At 43.4% G+C, this 15,180-nt stretch overlaps 1 protein-coding gene across 1 annotated transcript in view; it reads left to right on the top strand.

Annotated features, from left to right (window-relative positions):
• GPRIN3 (GPRIN family member 3) overlaps nucleotides 1-14,956 on the top strand; it is a 529,299-nt gene extending 514,343 nt beyond the window's left edge. The window contains exon 3 of the mRNA XM_086961619.1: nucleotides 10,374-14,956. Within this exon, the coding sequence (XP_086817745.1) occupies nucleotides 10,477-12,837 (2,361 nt within the window). The 5' untranslated portion in view covers nucleotides 10,374-10,476 and the 3' untranslated portion in view covers nucleotides 12,838-14,956. The remainder of the gene's footprint in view (nucleotides 1-10,373) is intronic.
• Nucleotides 14,957-15,180: the final 224 nt, after the last annotated feature.

Below are 15,180 nucleotides of genomic sequence, written 5' to 3'. Positions count from 1 at the left end.
CTCGGTGACCGCGCTTACATTTCAAACGGGGTCGCATTGCGCGCGCGGAAATGGTGGCAAGCTGCGGCGGCCTTTATAATTTATTTGGAGACACTGACACTACTGTCAGTCATTACAAATAAATTATAAAGGCCGCCGCCCCCAAAATAGTGCCGCCTGGGGCGGACCGCCCCCCCTAGCTACGCCCCTGCCCACACAGTATTCTGTCAAACAAACCAGACAACCACATACTCACGCATACTCAGACATCCCATCAGATAACAATTCGTCAGATCACAAACACGGAGTTTAGGTGATAATAACAGTCTTCCCCAAACGTCTTGATAAATATGCATTATCAGTGTAACATGAGTGGTTTAAGCAAGAGTGATGCTCAGTCCTCAACTTATCAGGCAGTTCAAAATTGCAATTTCTTTTCCAAGAGGGAAATAGATGCAGGGGAGACACGGGCTCCAGCGCCGACGCGCGTTTCAGTTTCTAACCCGGATCTGGTGTGAATTTCTGCTCCGAGTGAATTAGTACCGGTTGTGAATGACGGGACCGCATTGCTACAAGTATTGAATGCTTGTACCTCCGCAAATTTGAATCGCTGACTTGATTGTACAGGTTACTAGTGAAATACAGCGTCAAGCCTACCTCGCTCAGCCCGCGTTCGCTGCCCTCTGGCCTCCCAAGTCTTTCCGGTGTCAACATCCGGACCTGCCATGCCGTGCTCATTTAAAGCTCCACTTCAACACCACTGCAACTTTATTTAAAAGTCCAGATGCAAACGCTTCTTTTTCCACATTAACCCCTATTGCGTATGCATGAAGCACACAGACAGGGGGGGGGCGGGAATGGACAGGGGGCAGCGGGAGGGGGGGCGGGAACGGCGCACGGACAGCGGGAAGGGGGGGCGGGAACGGCGCATGGACAGCGGGAGGAGGGGGGGCGGGAAAGACACGGACAGCGGGAGGGGGCGGGGGGGAAGGAACGCACTCACCTGGACTTCTTCCGGAAGCCGTGGTCGGCATGAAATGAGGAAAACAAACACCCAAAAAAAAAAAAAACTCCGCCCACCGCCCCATGACGATGCAAAAAGGGTGGAGAGGGAAAAAAATGCAGGAACGCCCACGAATCTGGTCCGGACATGATGGACAGATCTCTGTTCCAATGGCTAGCCTCCATTTATGGAGCTAGCCAAGGGAACAATGGGCGGATTCAAGTCCCCCATACTGCAAAACTAAAGATTTCTCCTGGGGGCGGAGCTAGGAGCTCCGTGCCGCAGGCGAAACCTAAAAAACTAAGGCACAAAACAATAAAAGGGGGCAGGGTAGAAACACCCTGACCCTTAGGCCTGCTTAAGGGGTCCCACAAGGACCCCCAGGGCCAAAAAAAGCATAGCTACATTTAATTGAAGCCCCCGGGTGGGCCAGGTACTGGGAGCCGTAAAGAAATGTGCGGGGAGCCCGAATCCCCCCACCCCACACTGCCCCGGGGACTGCCACCCCGGGGCTTTGAAACAATATTTGCGGGAGGGCACATGCCCACCGCAGCCCCGGGGCGGTGATGTGGCGCATTGTAAGTTGGGGAATTAAGTCCCCTTCAATCCTGAGGGCCATTGGGGGCCAACTAGGCCACCAGGTACCTCCAGTAAGCGCCACAGGCCAGCATTGCAGAGAGGTGGTCCAGCCATTCCCCTTTTTACACCTCTGTGCAACACAGCTTTGTGGCGCTTACTGGAGGTACCTAGTGGGCTAGTTGGAACCCAGGGACCCTCAGGATTGAAGGGGAATTAATTCCCCAACTTAAAATACTCCACAGGGCGTGTTTCACACATGTCACCTCAGGCCCCCCCCTCCCTTCACCACTGTGCAAACGCTCCCAGTGGTGCATTTTAAGAGGTCGTTTTAATCCCCCTGTCCTATTATGTACTAAGGCCTTAGAGAGGAGGTCATGCTAATCACAGAGGTACCCCAGCGCATAGTGTTCCCTAGCGTATGTAGGTGCTTTGACTGTATTCTAAGTGTCTTTTAGCAAAGCACTGGCTCTAGGCCTGGTTACTCAGTCTGTTACCACCAGTACCCTTCTGAAAAAGTTGTGGGCACAGGATGATTTTCCAACAAGGCCTCTTTCTGCTCTTCTGTTTGTTCTTTCTGCACGTCTTGCTTCTTCCTGCACTTTTCTTTGTCTTTGTGGACTTCTGTTGCTTCTTTCTGCATTTCTTTTGCTTCTTTCTGTACGTTTATTCTTCTTTCTTCACATGTCCTACTCTGTAGGCATAGCTAAAAACTAGCATTTAAAAAACCTTAGAAATTCACTTTAAAAAAACATAGGTTTCTGGCACATTATAGTTCGAAATTAGCATTTAAAAAACCTTTGAAATTCACTAAAAAAACATAGGTTTCAGGCACGTTATAGTTAGAATTTAGCATTTAAAAAACCTTAGAAAATCACTGAAAAAACCAAAGGTTTCAGTGGCATTATAGTTAGTTGGACATTTCACTCGTACAAAACCATAGAAAATCCCCCGTTATAGTTAGTTCAGCTAACTATAACTTGCGCGCCCGCAATGCACTGCTGATGACGTCACATATTACATCACTCATGACATGGTCAGTGACATCACTCATGACATCACTGATGTCATCATCCTTGTGATAGAGTGGCAAACCTCCTCTCACCCTAATATAACCTTTGATACACACACTCAAAAATACAAACTAACATTTTCAAAATAATGGACATACCAATACCAGTTACAACACACCTATTCAGTAATTTCAAGATCTACACACACATCCACTCATTCACCAACAGTCATATACAGTCACTCATACCTGTACTCACTCATCATATCTACTTATATACCTATACATCCTGTTACACACTGCCACTCATCCATAGAGTTACTCACACACAAAGTCACACATGCAAACAAAGTATCAAACATCCATTTACTTGCATATACAGTTATACACACACCACCACACTTACTTCTACAGAAACTTACACTTACTCTTTTAAAGCATCACTTATAAAAACACATACTTATTTATACAGGAACTCTTCCAATCTCTCTCTCACATATACTCACTTATATTCACAAATACTGACATATACTAGTTTACAACATATGTAGTTACTCATAAAGACACTATTGAGACAGTCATTCACTCACTAAAACACCCATACACACACTCATCCACCCATACAGTCCTGCACACATACTGTCTTCAACACATACAAACAGTGACTCACTAATTCATGCATCTAAGCACTAAGTAATAAACCCAGCAAACCACACAGACACTCACACACTCATACTGATACTAAAAAAAAACAAATAACACACATAGACACTCATGTAGCTACTCGCCAACCCATGCAGTCATGTATACACAAAGTGAGAGACTGATACAGATATTTACATATTTAAACATTACTCGCTAAATCAATTTTACAAAAAAAAGGTTCCATTTAGACACTTATATACCCATGTATTCTTCCATCGACCTTAAGATATACATATATAAAACATATTTAATTTTCAGAAAAACACACATTCACTGGGTGATGTCATCAGTGATGTCATTTGAGATGTCATCAGTGATGTCATGAGCGATGTCACTGACCATGTCATGAGTGATGTGATATGTGACGTCATCAGCAGTGCATTGCGGGGGCGCGAGTTATAGTTAGCTGAACTAACTATAACAGGGGAATGTCTATGGTTTTGTACGAGTGAAATGTCCAACTAACTATAATGCCCCTGAAACTTATGGTTTTTTCATTGAATTTCTAAGGTTTTTTAATGCTAATTTCTAACTATAACGTGCCTGAAACCTCTGTTTTTTTAGTAAATATATATATATATATATTTATATATGAAAAAGATGCCAATAATTATGACTCGCACGCCAGGATCGCATTCTACCAATTTAGATGTTTATTTCCAATTGCAACGCGTTTCAACCTTGCAGTCTTTTTCAAAAACGACCATGAGGTTGAAACGCATTGCCGCTGAAAATAAACATCCTGGAGTGTGCGTCAAATGTATTGAGATCGTTTTAATACATATTTTCGTCATATATCAAAACGGGCCCTGGCACCCATTCCTGGCATTGGCCCCACTATGGTGGATGTAATTAGCAGTGCCGGGAGGTTTCGAAAAAATTTTTTTATATATATATATCAAACAAAGCACACACGCAACCTTCAGCAACGTGAAACCGGCCACACCAGCGTCCCTTTAAATCTTTTATTCCAGGCAAACAGCATGACGCGTTTCGAGGTAAGACACCTCTTAATCATATGCATAGTTGCAAGGGTGGGCTTGTTAGCTATTTCACATGTAACTTAGACATTGTAGAAGGACAAATGTCCGTTCACTTAAAGAGGCAGTCCGTTATATGGTTGTTATCTGTAAATTGTTCTATTCAGTTAAGGTCATGAGTACTTGCTTAATTCTTTTATTATGTATAGTAAAGAAATCTCTTTTGGTATACTTGAGGTTCACTCTAACTTTTTCGCTCTTCATACTTCTGTTTTCCATTTAATTAAATATATATATATATATATATATATATATATATATATATATATATATACACACACATATACATATGCTTTCTGAAGCATGAGCCTGTAAGACCTGTCTCTGTTCTCTGAGCCTGAAAAATCGGTCTAACGTGAACGGCAGCTCTGCTTTATAAAGCCTGATATTTTTAGATCTTTCTAAATTTCCCATTTTCATATCCATCAGTTTCAAAGAGATTTTCAGTCATATTATAGAACAGATAGTACCAAATGCATCATTGGTCAGGCTGCATCGCATTGCTATGTGTGTGCAGCATAAGCAATGCAATCTAGTCAGTTGTTTGTACTGTGCCAGATTCATCAATTAAAGCAGGAATACTAAGAGGATGTTCACAAAATTTCACAGAAACCATACAGCATCAATATTTGAGCCATGGATTTTTCTGCACATCTTTCTGACCCTATTTGAATGCAGAGGGGGCCTGCAGAACACCACAGAACTCCTTTACTTAATTCATATTTGAAGGAGCTGCTAATGAAACTGGCTATTAATGGACTGTAGGTGTGATCACAAAAAATAGCACATTATAAAAGTGACATTTGGGGGTGCATGCTGCTCACAAGTATCTTCCGCACAGTAGAAATTGACCGTCATGGACAACTTCCATTCAGAGACTGGCCACCAACTGACAAGGGTAGCCAGTAATGTAGCAATGCTTTGCACCAGTGGAGTGATCACACACCATTGATACATTTCTTTGTGAATCAAACAAAAGGGAGAATGCTCCTTTGCACCCCTTTTGGCCTTGCTTGACAGCGCAGGTGTCACAAAAGAATTATGTGAGAACTACCAGGAGAGGGGCCTTGGGTCCGCTAACATGTTGGGAGCCAGAGGTACATGCTTTGATTGGGCAGAAGTTGTGTGCTTCCACTAAAAAAGTACTTTCCCTTCACATTGGGGTGACAATTTTCTTTATTTATCCTACTACCTGATGTTGACCTTTCAGGGGCACACACATAACATCCTATTGCTATGAAAGTGTTTTATATAACTAGATAATTGATGGTGTTTCTCTCTGGTAGTTGCACAGATGGGAGGAGGGCAGCCAATAACCTACATGGATGTTTATGTCTGGCATGGCAGTGCAACTGACCTTTTAACCTACACTAATATCATTATACAGTTCTTTGCTTCAACACAAATACATATCCATTCCCATGCTATCTGCTTTAAAGGCTACCCCTTACCATCCAACCTTTCTTCTAAAGCCGGACCTATTGGCATTGCCAGTGCTTGTTTGACTTTTTATTTGTGAGGAAACACAATGATGATGTGAGTCGCATACACATTTGCAACTTGCTGTGTTATTTTGCATCTCTGCTTTTTGCTTTTTCACCCTCACAAAGCCTGCCACTTTGTAGAGCATGAGCTTTGGGATTGTGAAAAGCTATTAATATATTTCACCCATAATCTGCTTACGAAGAAGGGGGATGGAAATGAAATGAAATGCATAAATGTAGGGAAAAGCTGCACTGTAAAACGCTAAAGGCATTGTCAAATTGCACACACTGATAGTGTGAGTTACTTGTAAACTTCTTTACTTAGGCAGTGCTCTGAAATACACCATTCTGACTCCATTGTGTTCAATGATTTTGAAGGGGAGAACTCCTCAAACGTCACTGCCTTCAATACGGGCAGGTGTTGGGAAAATGAATGTGTGCCTCTCTTTAATGCCAAGTAAAACCAAAGGCAGTTTAGCCATTTTATTTGGAGCACAGTACTGTGCAATGAATCCTTAGCCCCATTATTAGGGTGGAGCATGCAGGAGCATGAACTAGCACATGCGCTCTCGCTTGTGAGACAATATTGATTACAAAAAGGGCTTGGAGCCCGCCTGTTGCTTATCATTTGTTGGCTCCAGTGTCCCTCTTCTTTGTTGCCTCCTTTATTGGCCAGTGGTGAGCAAACGTCACATCGATCATTTCTGTGGAGCAGGGACCAAGCACAGATTGATTCATGAAAATCAGTGCCTGTCTGCTGCATCTGGCGTGTTTCGGGTACTGTTTCTTCCTCCCTCCCGCTCCCTCGGCTTTCTGATCCCTCCATAGCACTTTTTTTGCTTGTTTTTTTCCAGTCAGCTATTCCTCCAAGCAGTCAATGAGTGTTGCTATTTCTTTGTACGGAGAAATGCTGTTTCCTTTGATGCTTGCTGATGATTTGAAATGTGTGACACCTGCAGAGCTGCTGTCTCAGCCAGAGGGTGCAAGAGCGCAGCGTGGTTGATGTGAATAGGGATTTTTACTACCTACCTGTGGATTGGCCGGAGATGTCGCAAGGGGCCTGGGGCAGAATCAGTGACCTTCCTGAGTTTCCTGTAACTGGCGCATAGGGACGGCAGTTGCAGTTGCATAGCAGGCCAGCTTATGAAAGGCTTGTAGGACTGAAAGACAAAACGAAGGTGCGCTACATAAAAAATCAATAAGAAGTAGATTCTTTGAAGTTTCTTCTTTTTATTCAGTTTCTTTGAAAAACAACAACGGCACACAGCCAACGCGTTTCGTTCCCCCGTGCCACGGGAACTTCGTCAGGGCTCATGTAATTTGATGAAAGCTGGGCAGGGTTACCAACAACCGGACCGAAGTGGAGTGTGTATCAAAGCGTGGAAGCCAAATAAGTATCACATGTATAAGGCAATGGTAATCTTGCTGGAAAGGAGAAATTCTGCAGCGGAGAAAATGAAGGGAACCCGATGACTCCAAAGATTTCAAGTGAATGCTATATGGAGCCGCTTTCCAGAAATCCCAGAAGAAGTAGATGTAGGGAAAAAAGGTATATTCTTGTACCACCACTAAAAGTGTGGTCTCCTTCCCAAATACCCAACAGAAGGCAGCAATGTCAAAGGAGTGGGGTCCCTCAAGGTAGAAAAGGCAATATCCGTACAGGTACAGATCAGCAGTGATAAGAGGCTGACAGGCATAGTGGCGCATCTTTCCATTGACTGGTGCAGAGTCAGTGGCATCCCGGGTGTGCGTCTGCAGGCCCAAAGGATAGTAGCAGATTAATTTTCAAGTCGAGCAATCGATGAATGTTATGTAGGGCTGTACCAATTGGGTACATGCTAGGGTCTGGCCTGAAAGGCACTAGGGCTGGAGAAAGGTCAGTCACATGGGTGCTCTGGCTCCTAAAAGGCCTGAATGACCTGGGTACTACCAGTGGTATGTCTGCAGGCGAGCCCAGCAGTATCAGTCAGCTGCATGTAAGGGCTTTGGAAGACAGCCACATGCCATGGTGGACTCAGAAAAGCCTATAGGGCTGGGCAAGAGTCAATCATTTGTCTGTCTTGCCCTGGACAGGAATGTAGGACCAGTTATCCGACTGGGGAAACAATGGATGCCAGGGTCCCCCCACAAGGTGACATAAGGGTTTTAAACAGCATTAGACAGTTCTATTTGTTACGTTACGAGGCCGAGATTAGAACAGAGGTCTCGGGTGCACGAGTTAACAGTTTAGTCTGTAGACCATATACCTCTTTTTTGTTTGTGATCAGCAGTTGAAAATTGATGCAGGCTGACGCTTCTGTGAAATAGGACTGTGGTAGTCGGAGCACTTCCCATACATTGTACCTTTTCACCCTCCCGGGCCTATCCAGGAGCGTCAGTTCTGAAAGGTCAAACGAGGTTCTTGATTTTCACAGACTCGTGTCTATGCCATCAGTGGATTTATCTTCCATCTTTCTGCATTGCTATTGAATGGTATATGCATCTATTTACAGTTTAGTACACCTGGTGATGTGTTGAACCGCTTTACGCTGAGCAGCACTCGCCATCCTTTTGAGAGGTTCACCTAGGCTTGGACGTGAATTTCAGAAGGCTTGTCTGACAGTCTCTCCTTCTAGCCCACGGTCAACATGCCGTTAAAGGCTTCACTGCATGTCGTCTGATCCTCTGACTGCATTTGTCTCTCTGTGACCATGGGGTTTACTCTTAGCTCTCTGGTTCTCCCCATAGCCTTGTTCTCTGATTCTGGCCACCGTTTGATCTTTTCCTAAGCTAGTTTTCATAAAAGGCAGCTAATACTACTACCAGCTAGGAAAACTAATATGATTACAAAATGCGTAATATTCTGAGTGGGCCCTTTATTCTGTCGAACCAAGAGGCCCCAGAGGCCTGCAAAGTAATTCTGTGGCATCGCTCGTGAGCTCAATATCACAGTCTCCGACTCAGGGCCGGTCCTAGGATTCATGGGGCCCTGGGCAGAATAGGAACATGCAGGGCCCCTATAATTTGAATAAGATTTAACTTCACAGGAAGTGACATCATAGGAAGTGATTTCAATTGGGCATTAAATATATTGATATTGTTTATAGAGCGTGCCAATGGCGTGTTGGAGCTGGCTTCTGCAGCTTTAGCAGTAAATAAAGCTAATTGGGCAACATAGCCAGGTTTTAAGTTGTTTTCTGAAACAGATCAAATTTGACTGGCCTTTGATATGCAAAGGGTTTTTGTATCAAAGTTTGCAAGTAAGGAGATAAAGCTTCTGCCTCCCTAGGACGCTTTGTTTATTTTAGGTGTTTGCACTGTTCTCGAGGCGGCTGATCAAAGAGCTCCCCTAGGTGTGTACCATATGAATTTTCTCTTAAAACCTTTGCAGCAGGTGTAATTCACCCACTTCGCGGGGAGGGGGGGGCGCAGCGCCTCGGTGCTCGCTCGTCATGAGCCACAGTAGAGCTGTGCTCATGACAAGCTGGGCTCGTCACAACCCCACCCACTCATTAATTCTCCCGCACAGGCGGGGAATTAGCTGCGCTTGGGCGTGCCGCTGCAGATATGACGAGCCCAGCTCATCATGAGCACAGCTCCACTGTGCCTCATGACGAGCTAGGCTCGTCATGAGCATGGAAGGGGTTAAGGTACTCACGACCTATGTGGTGCAGAGTACACAGTGCCTTGAAGGCTACTCACTTTCTAATGGGAAGCTAGTGTAGCTCCAACAATACATATGAGACAGATTTGAACTTTGGAATTCTTATCAAAAGACGATCTGCTTCTTTTTGGAAAATGTGCAGTTTATTCAGAGATTACAGATTATATGGCTTTATTGTTGCCGCTTTGCAAAAAGCTACTTACTTAGTTTGGATAGGAAAAAAATGGTTACAAATATAGTTAATAATAGTTATAAAATGCGTACATTTTACATCTCTATTAAGTAGAAATACATTGAATGATTTAAAATTAGTTATTGTTCTATTGAATGGGATACATGAAAATGATATGCTAATCAGGAATCCTGACACTAAGAGAGCTCCATAGGAGAGGTGCAGACTTTACTAATGTGGAGAAAGGACAGTGTACCACAGTTTTGCTCAGTGATAAGCATTAGTCAGCAGACTTAGTGTGCATGAACATTTTAGACACTGGGCATGAAGATAAGATAAAATGGGCTCCTCGTATATATAGTCAACTCATTCAATCACAGTGAGCCCTTTTAAATACCCATTTCACCAGAAAATGAAAGACAAGGCTACTCATGATGCGTAACTGTGCACCATGAGATCGAATTCAATTCAAATCGATTTCAGAAAAGTCAGCTACCAGTTATATCAGTGTGTGACAACATAAATACATTGAACTATCGATTAGACACCTTATTTACAGTATGAATCTGATTAAATGCTTGGATAAAACATGTTTACATTATCCTGAATAGATATTTGAGCACAAGTTTGAAAATATAACGGTAATATAATGGGTGGAAGAAATTCAAGATATTTTCCAAGTCTGGTATTAATTCATGAGACATTTTCTTGATCCAAATATGAGTATCATAAGTGACTTCTCTGTTTTTTCATTTGCAGGCAGGTTTTGTGGACTTCATTCCGCTTAATGCTGGTGGTGATGCTGTGAAGTGGGTTCCGCACTGGAAGAAGCTGGCTTCGAGCTGCTACGCAAAGAGGTTCCATGGGGACTGTACCCGAGCCTCAGGGATCTGCCAGAACTTCAGTAGGTGACATAACTCAAGAGGATTGCTTAATAGACCCACATTCAAAAGATCATCAACATAAGCTAGAGAAGAATGCCAATGGAGTCCCTATCCCAGACTCCAAGCCTGTACCATCTGGATCTTTTGACCTTAACTGTACGTCCATTGAAGCACCCATGAGCCAGCAGTCATGTGACTTGAGTAAACATGATCCTGAGCAGGCAGTCACGCCTTGTCCCTCTAGCCCTGCAGAAAAAGAACTCCCGACTGTCACAGGGGCCATCAGTGCTTGCAAGCCACTGCAACAATGCGACCTTGAAACACTCGTGCTGGCATGTGATACACCCGCGGTGCCCTTGACAGATAGCCCGGCAAGCACCCATACTGCTATGCCGAATCAACAAAGTAACAAGCCTCATCCTCACTCACCACCGCAAACTGACACCTCTTTAGCAAACACATGCAGGACAGCCACCAACATATCAGTAGATACCTCACCTCACCAAGAAGAGAGCACGCGTCAGGATAACGAACCTCGTAAATCTGTATCCCAGTCAAATGTTCTGCAAGTAGGACAAACTGAAAAGTCATCTGGGAAGGGTACTTCAACACCAGAGTCTCCACAGTCAGCCAAATCTCTAGGAGATTGTGAGCTTAATATGTCTCCATCTGTAAGTCAACTGACGGGCAATTCCAATACTAATTTACAAACAGGGCCAAAAGATGAAGCCAATGGCCTCTCTTGCCATATGTCTTCAATAAGTCAGGAAACCTCTCCACAGTTGGGCACATCCGACACCCAGCCGCCTCAACCTGCACTAGAGGAGACACCAGAACCAGACCTACAAACAGACTCTAAGTACAAAAATATGGGCACTATGACACATAGCTGCAGTAGTCATGATGCAGAGGTCCAAGCTGTTGCCCACGTAGAGAGCAAATCAGTGTCCACCAGCCCAAGCATACTTGCTACATATTTAAGGGAAAATCAATTTCAACTAAGGGAAAATCAATTTCAACTAAAAGACCGGGATGACAAGGTGTGCATCATTTATAGGGGGAACCCTCGGCCAGGTCTTCCACAGCACGGTAATCCTTTTCCTATGGCTTTGCACAAAGATATGTCCCTAAATCCAGTAATAACACCAAAAGTACGATTTAGGGCTACTGCAATGGAGGTACTAAATCCTGCATATCTCAGACTCCACGGCAGATCTGGAATGCCATCCGATGCGTCCTGCAAAATCTCTCCAAACCTAACAAAGGTTACCTATCAAGGCAAAGACGTCTCTGGCTACCCCCCAGGGATGTATAAAAGTGAGTCAGAAGCACAAGCAATGAACGCAGCCAGACAAAGCCAAGGGTTACCTCAGCATCCATTAGCAGCCTCTACCTTGCACAACGTGAAGCCTGCCTATCAAATTAACATTGAAGCCAATAACCAGAACAAACCACCTCAAAGACCACTCGAAATCAATGCTCAGCCACCCCAGTTGATGGCAGGCCAGGAAATAAACAAGAGACCCAGTCACCACCTTCTTGGTGTTGCAGAAAGTAACCAGTTACGTGGCAACCGTGCTAAAGACTATGAACAGCCAGCTGCTCCTGGCGACGAAGAAAGAAAGCCATTCCACTTCAAAATCACAAACGAAATGGGAAACACCCAAGCTATCATCACCACTGACATCATAAAGCCAAAGAAGGAAGACAAGCCAGCATTTCTGAATTTTGACAGAGACCTTACTAGCAACATCGGAGCAACCGGTGGCCCAGTGGAGGAATTTCTCCAGGTCTTCATCAAAAAGGAGCAAGACAAACTCCAAGAGGAGAATGAACAAGCGAAGCGATCCAACAGCCTGAGCCTCCAGTCCAGATCAGCGTCGGAATTCAGCCATACTTCCTCCCCACATACTCCGCGACTGAAGAAGGCCCGGGAAGAGAAGAAGGAACAGCGACTTGCCGGCTCTGCTACCCCAGAGCAGGGCAAATTGCAGGTCGGGAAGAAGCAGGCAGCTGCCAAAATAGAGGAGAAAGCCAAGGAGACCAAGAGTGTGAAGGATGTGGTGTGGGATGAGCAGGGCATGACATGGGAGGTTTACGGCGCGGCCATGGACCCAGAGGCTTTAGGCATTGCAATCCAGAACCACTTGACCAGGCAAATTCGTGAGCATGAGAAAATGATCAGAGCTCAGATGAAGCAGAACCGGAAGTCCGTCTCCTCAGACACCTCGAGTAAAAAGCTGAAAGGAAGGCAGAACAACATGATCCAATCTCTGTTTCAGAACTTTAGACGACCAAATTGCTGTGTTCACCCTCCATCTTCTGCTGTGTTAGACTGATACAGGTAGAAAATGGAGTCCTACAAATGCAACGCTCACAGATGAGGAAAGACACATGCTCACATTCTATTGGCAGGCCGCAGCTGTGGACTTGATTTCTTCTTTTGAAGGCTGCACGTACAACAAAAAGTACTTTTGTTACCTTTGCCAATTTTCCAGGAACTCGGATGTAGCACAGTTTGTCTTTACAATCCCACGAGCGGATAGGATTAAAAACTCTTATATATTAGATGTTGGACAAGACTAGTAATAAAGTTTAAATCTAAGTTGGGAGCCTTTTTATACAATGGTTAACTAAAGGTCTAGGGTTTCAAAGAGAGAGCTTCCCATGATCTAAAAGCTGATTTTAGTGCATTTAAAGCAGATAAAAAAATGAAATTCTACTTTATCTTTTAATACCCTGCCTTCAATGCTAGCAATGACATTGGATGTAGCAAGTCTCAAGTATGCTCGTTGTTTACCATCTCAGTGTTTTTGCCAAACTCAAGACAAGTATTATCCCTAAATAAAAAGTTACACTGTGGATAGGAAGCTAATGCCCGATTTTGGGGAATGTAAATAATGAAGATATATAAAACACGTCACCAAAATATTGCTAGATTTCACATACTATCAATCAGTGAATTCGAGAATTGTCTGTACATTTTGGACCACCAATTTGTGTGATTTCATAAACTATCTAGAAGAGGCAAGGCACCTAAAAGTGACATGTAATTTGCTGAAAGATATTTCTGAGTGTTTCATGAAGTTGTTGGCCTAAAAAATCAAATGGATAAACACATCTTTTTTCACACTTTTATCCAAAATTGAGTTTAAGGAGAAATAGTAGGTCTGATGACAAGAAGCCATGGCAACGATATCTATCCTGTAATGATGCTCCTAGTTAGTTATAGTTGAGACCCATTGCCTAATCATGATGAAAAACTAGAACTTTTATTTATTTTGTGGCTTCCATAATCTTGCTTAAAGAATCAAGAATGCAAGAATCCTGAGTATGGTCAACACAAAACCTTGCCCAAGCATCCAGGCATCGACGACATGCTGCATGGGAACCACAGTGGCTCTACCTAAAATGGCATTGAGTTACTTTAGGTAAACATCTATGATCCCAAACTGTGCCAGTGATTTTGCCAATGATTGTACCATGCGCATAAGTGAAATGGGTTTGGTGAGCTCAGCTTATCTCAGAATGTAGCCCTCCCCATCACAACAACCCAGAAGTACAACTTGCCATGTCTAGAAAATAATGTGGCTATTGATTTAATAGTGAGGCTAAAGAACAATAGGGCTGATTCAGCCACCCCGTTCCAAGGTCTTTAAAGTGAAGCATATCACACAAAAGTAGGGATTTAGCCATTTCAACATGAAATGTAGAAAATATCTAGAATAATGTTTGACAGTGGCTTTGGGACTTGGTCTTTAGCATTTGGCTCTTATCCACTGGGCGTCTAAAATGTCACAAAAGCGTTGTCAGGCCACATGCTTTTCTTCATTGCGTCCTATTAACAGAGATCCATAGACAGTGGGCAAGCGTTACTGTTTCTTTCTACCCACGTATAATTTAAGAGAGCTTTAAAATATCCTTTTGGTTTACTCAACCCAATGCCATTGGCATACAACAGGAAGAACCTGCAGAATTTTTAGAAATGTTCGAAGTAGAGTCTAACAATAATTACACTTTGTCTTTATCTCTTGACACCAGCTACCTGCCAGCAATGCAAAACGGCTAAAATGAGAATAGCTGGACATTGGTTAAGAATGTGTAATGACTGTTTTCACATCTTCTCGGATTATTTCGCTGTCAACTTCTGTCGACTTTGATCATCTGCTAAAGCACTTGCATCCTGTTAAACTCATCTTCACTGTGCTAGGCTATATAAGACGGTATATGTATAATTTTGGTGGTCCCGCTCTCCTTTCTCATTGACTACCATGCAGTATGAATTGTTGAGTTGACTGTGGTTTCGCTGTTCAGCTACAATGTTGTTTTTTTGCTTCTTCAATTAGCTGCGACAAACATCTTCAGACCCATTGTTTTCTTATTTTAACAAGTCCATTGTCTCTGAATAGAATGCTCTCATGTTTTTCCAAGGCAATAAATAAAATTGTGTAGGCTAAATGTTCTCTAATTTCACCTCAGTACCATCTTATGAGTCTGCATCTCCATATTATCTCTGAAATAAGGTAGTGAAGTTTACAGATATATGTGGACAAGACGCAACATTAATTCACCTATGGGTGACGTTAAACACTGCCACTCAACATAGGCACAAGAGGTACATGTTGTTGGCTTGTGCACAATCTTTGTTAACACTATGTTCATGCCAGTTATGGGGAATTAAC

This window comes from Lissotriton vulgaris, chromosome 3_1 (assembly GCF_964263255.1).
Source record: "Lissotriton vulgaris chromosome 3_1, aLisVul1.2, whole genome shotgun sequence".
Taxonomy (NCBI): Eukaryota; Metazoa; Chordata; class Amphibia; order Caudata; family Salamandridae; genus Lissotriton; species Lissotriton vulgaris.
The sequence above is the reverse complement of the archived record's forward strand: the minus strand, read 5'-3'. Positions and strand labels throughout refer to the sequence as shown.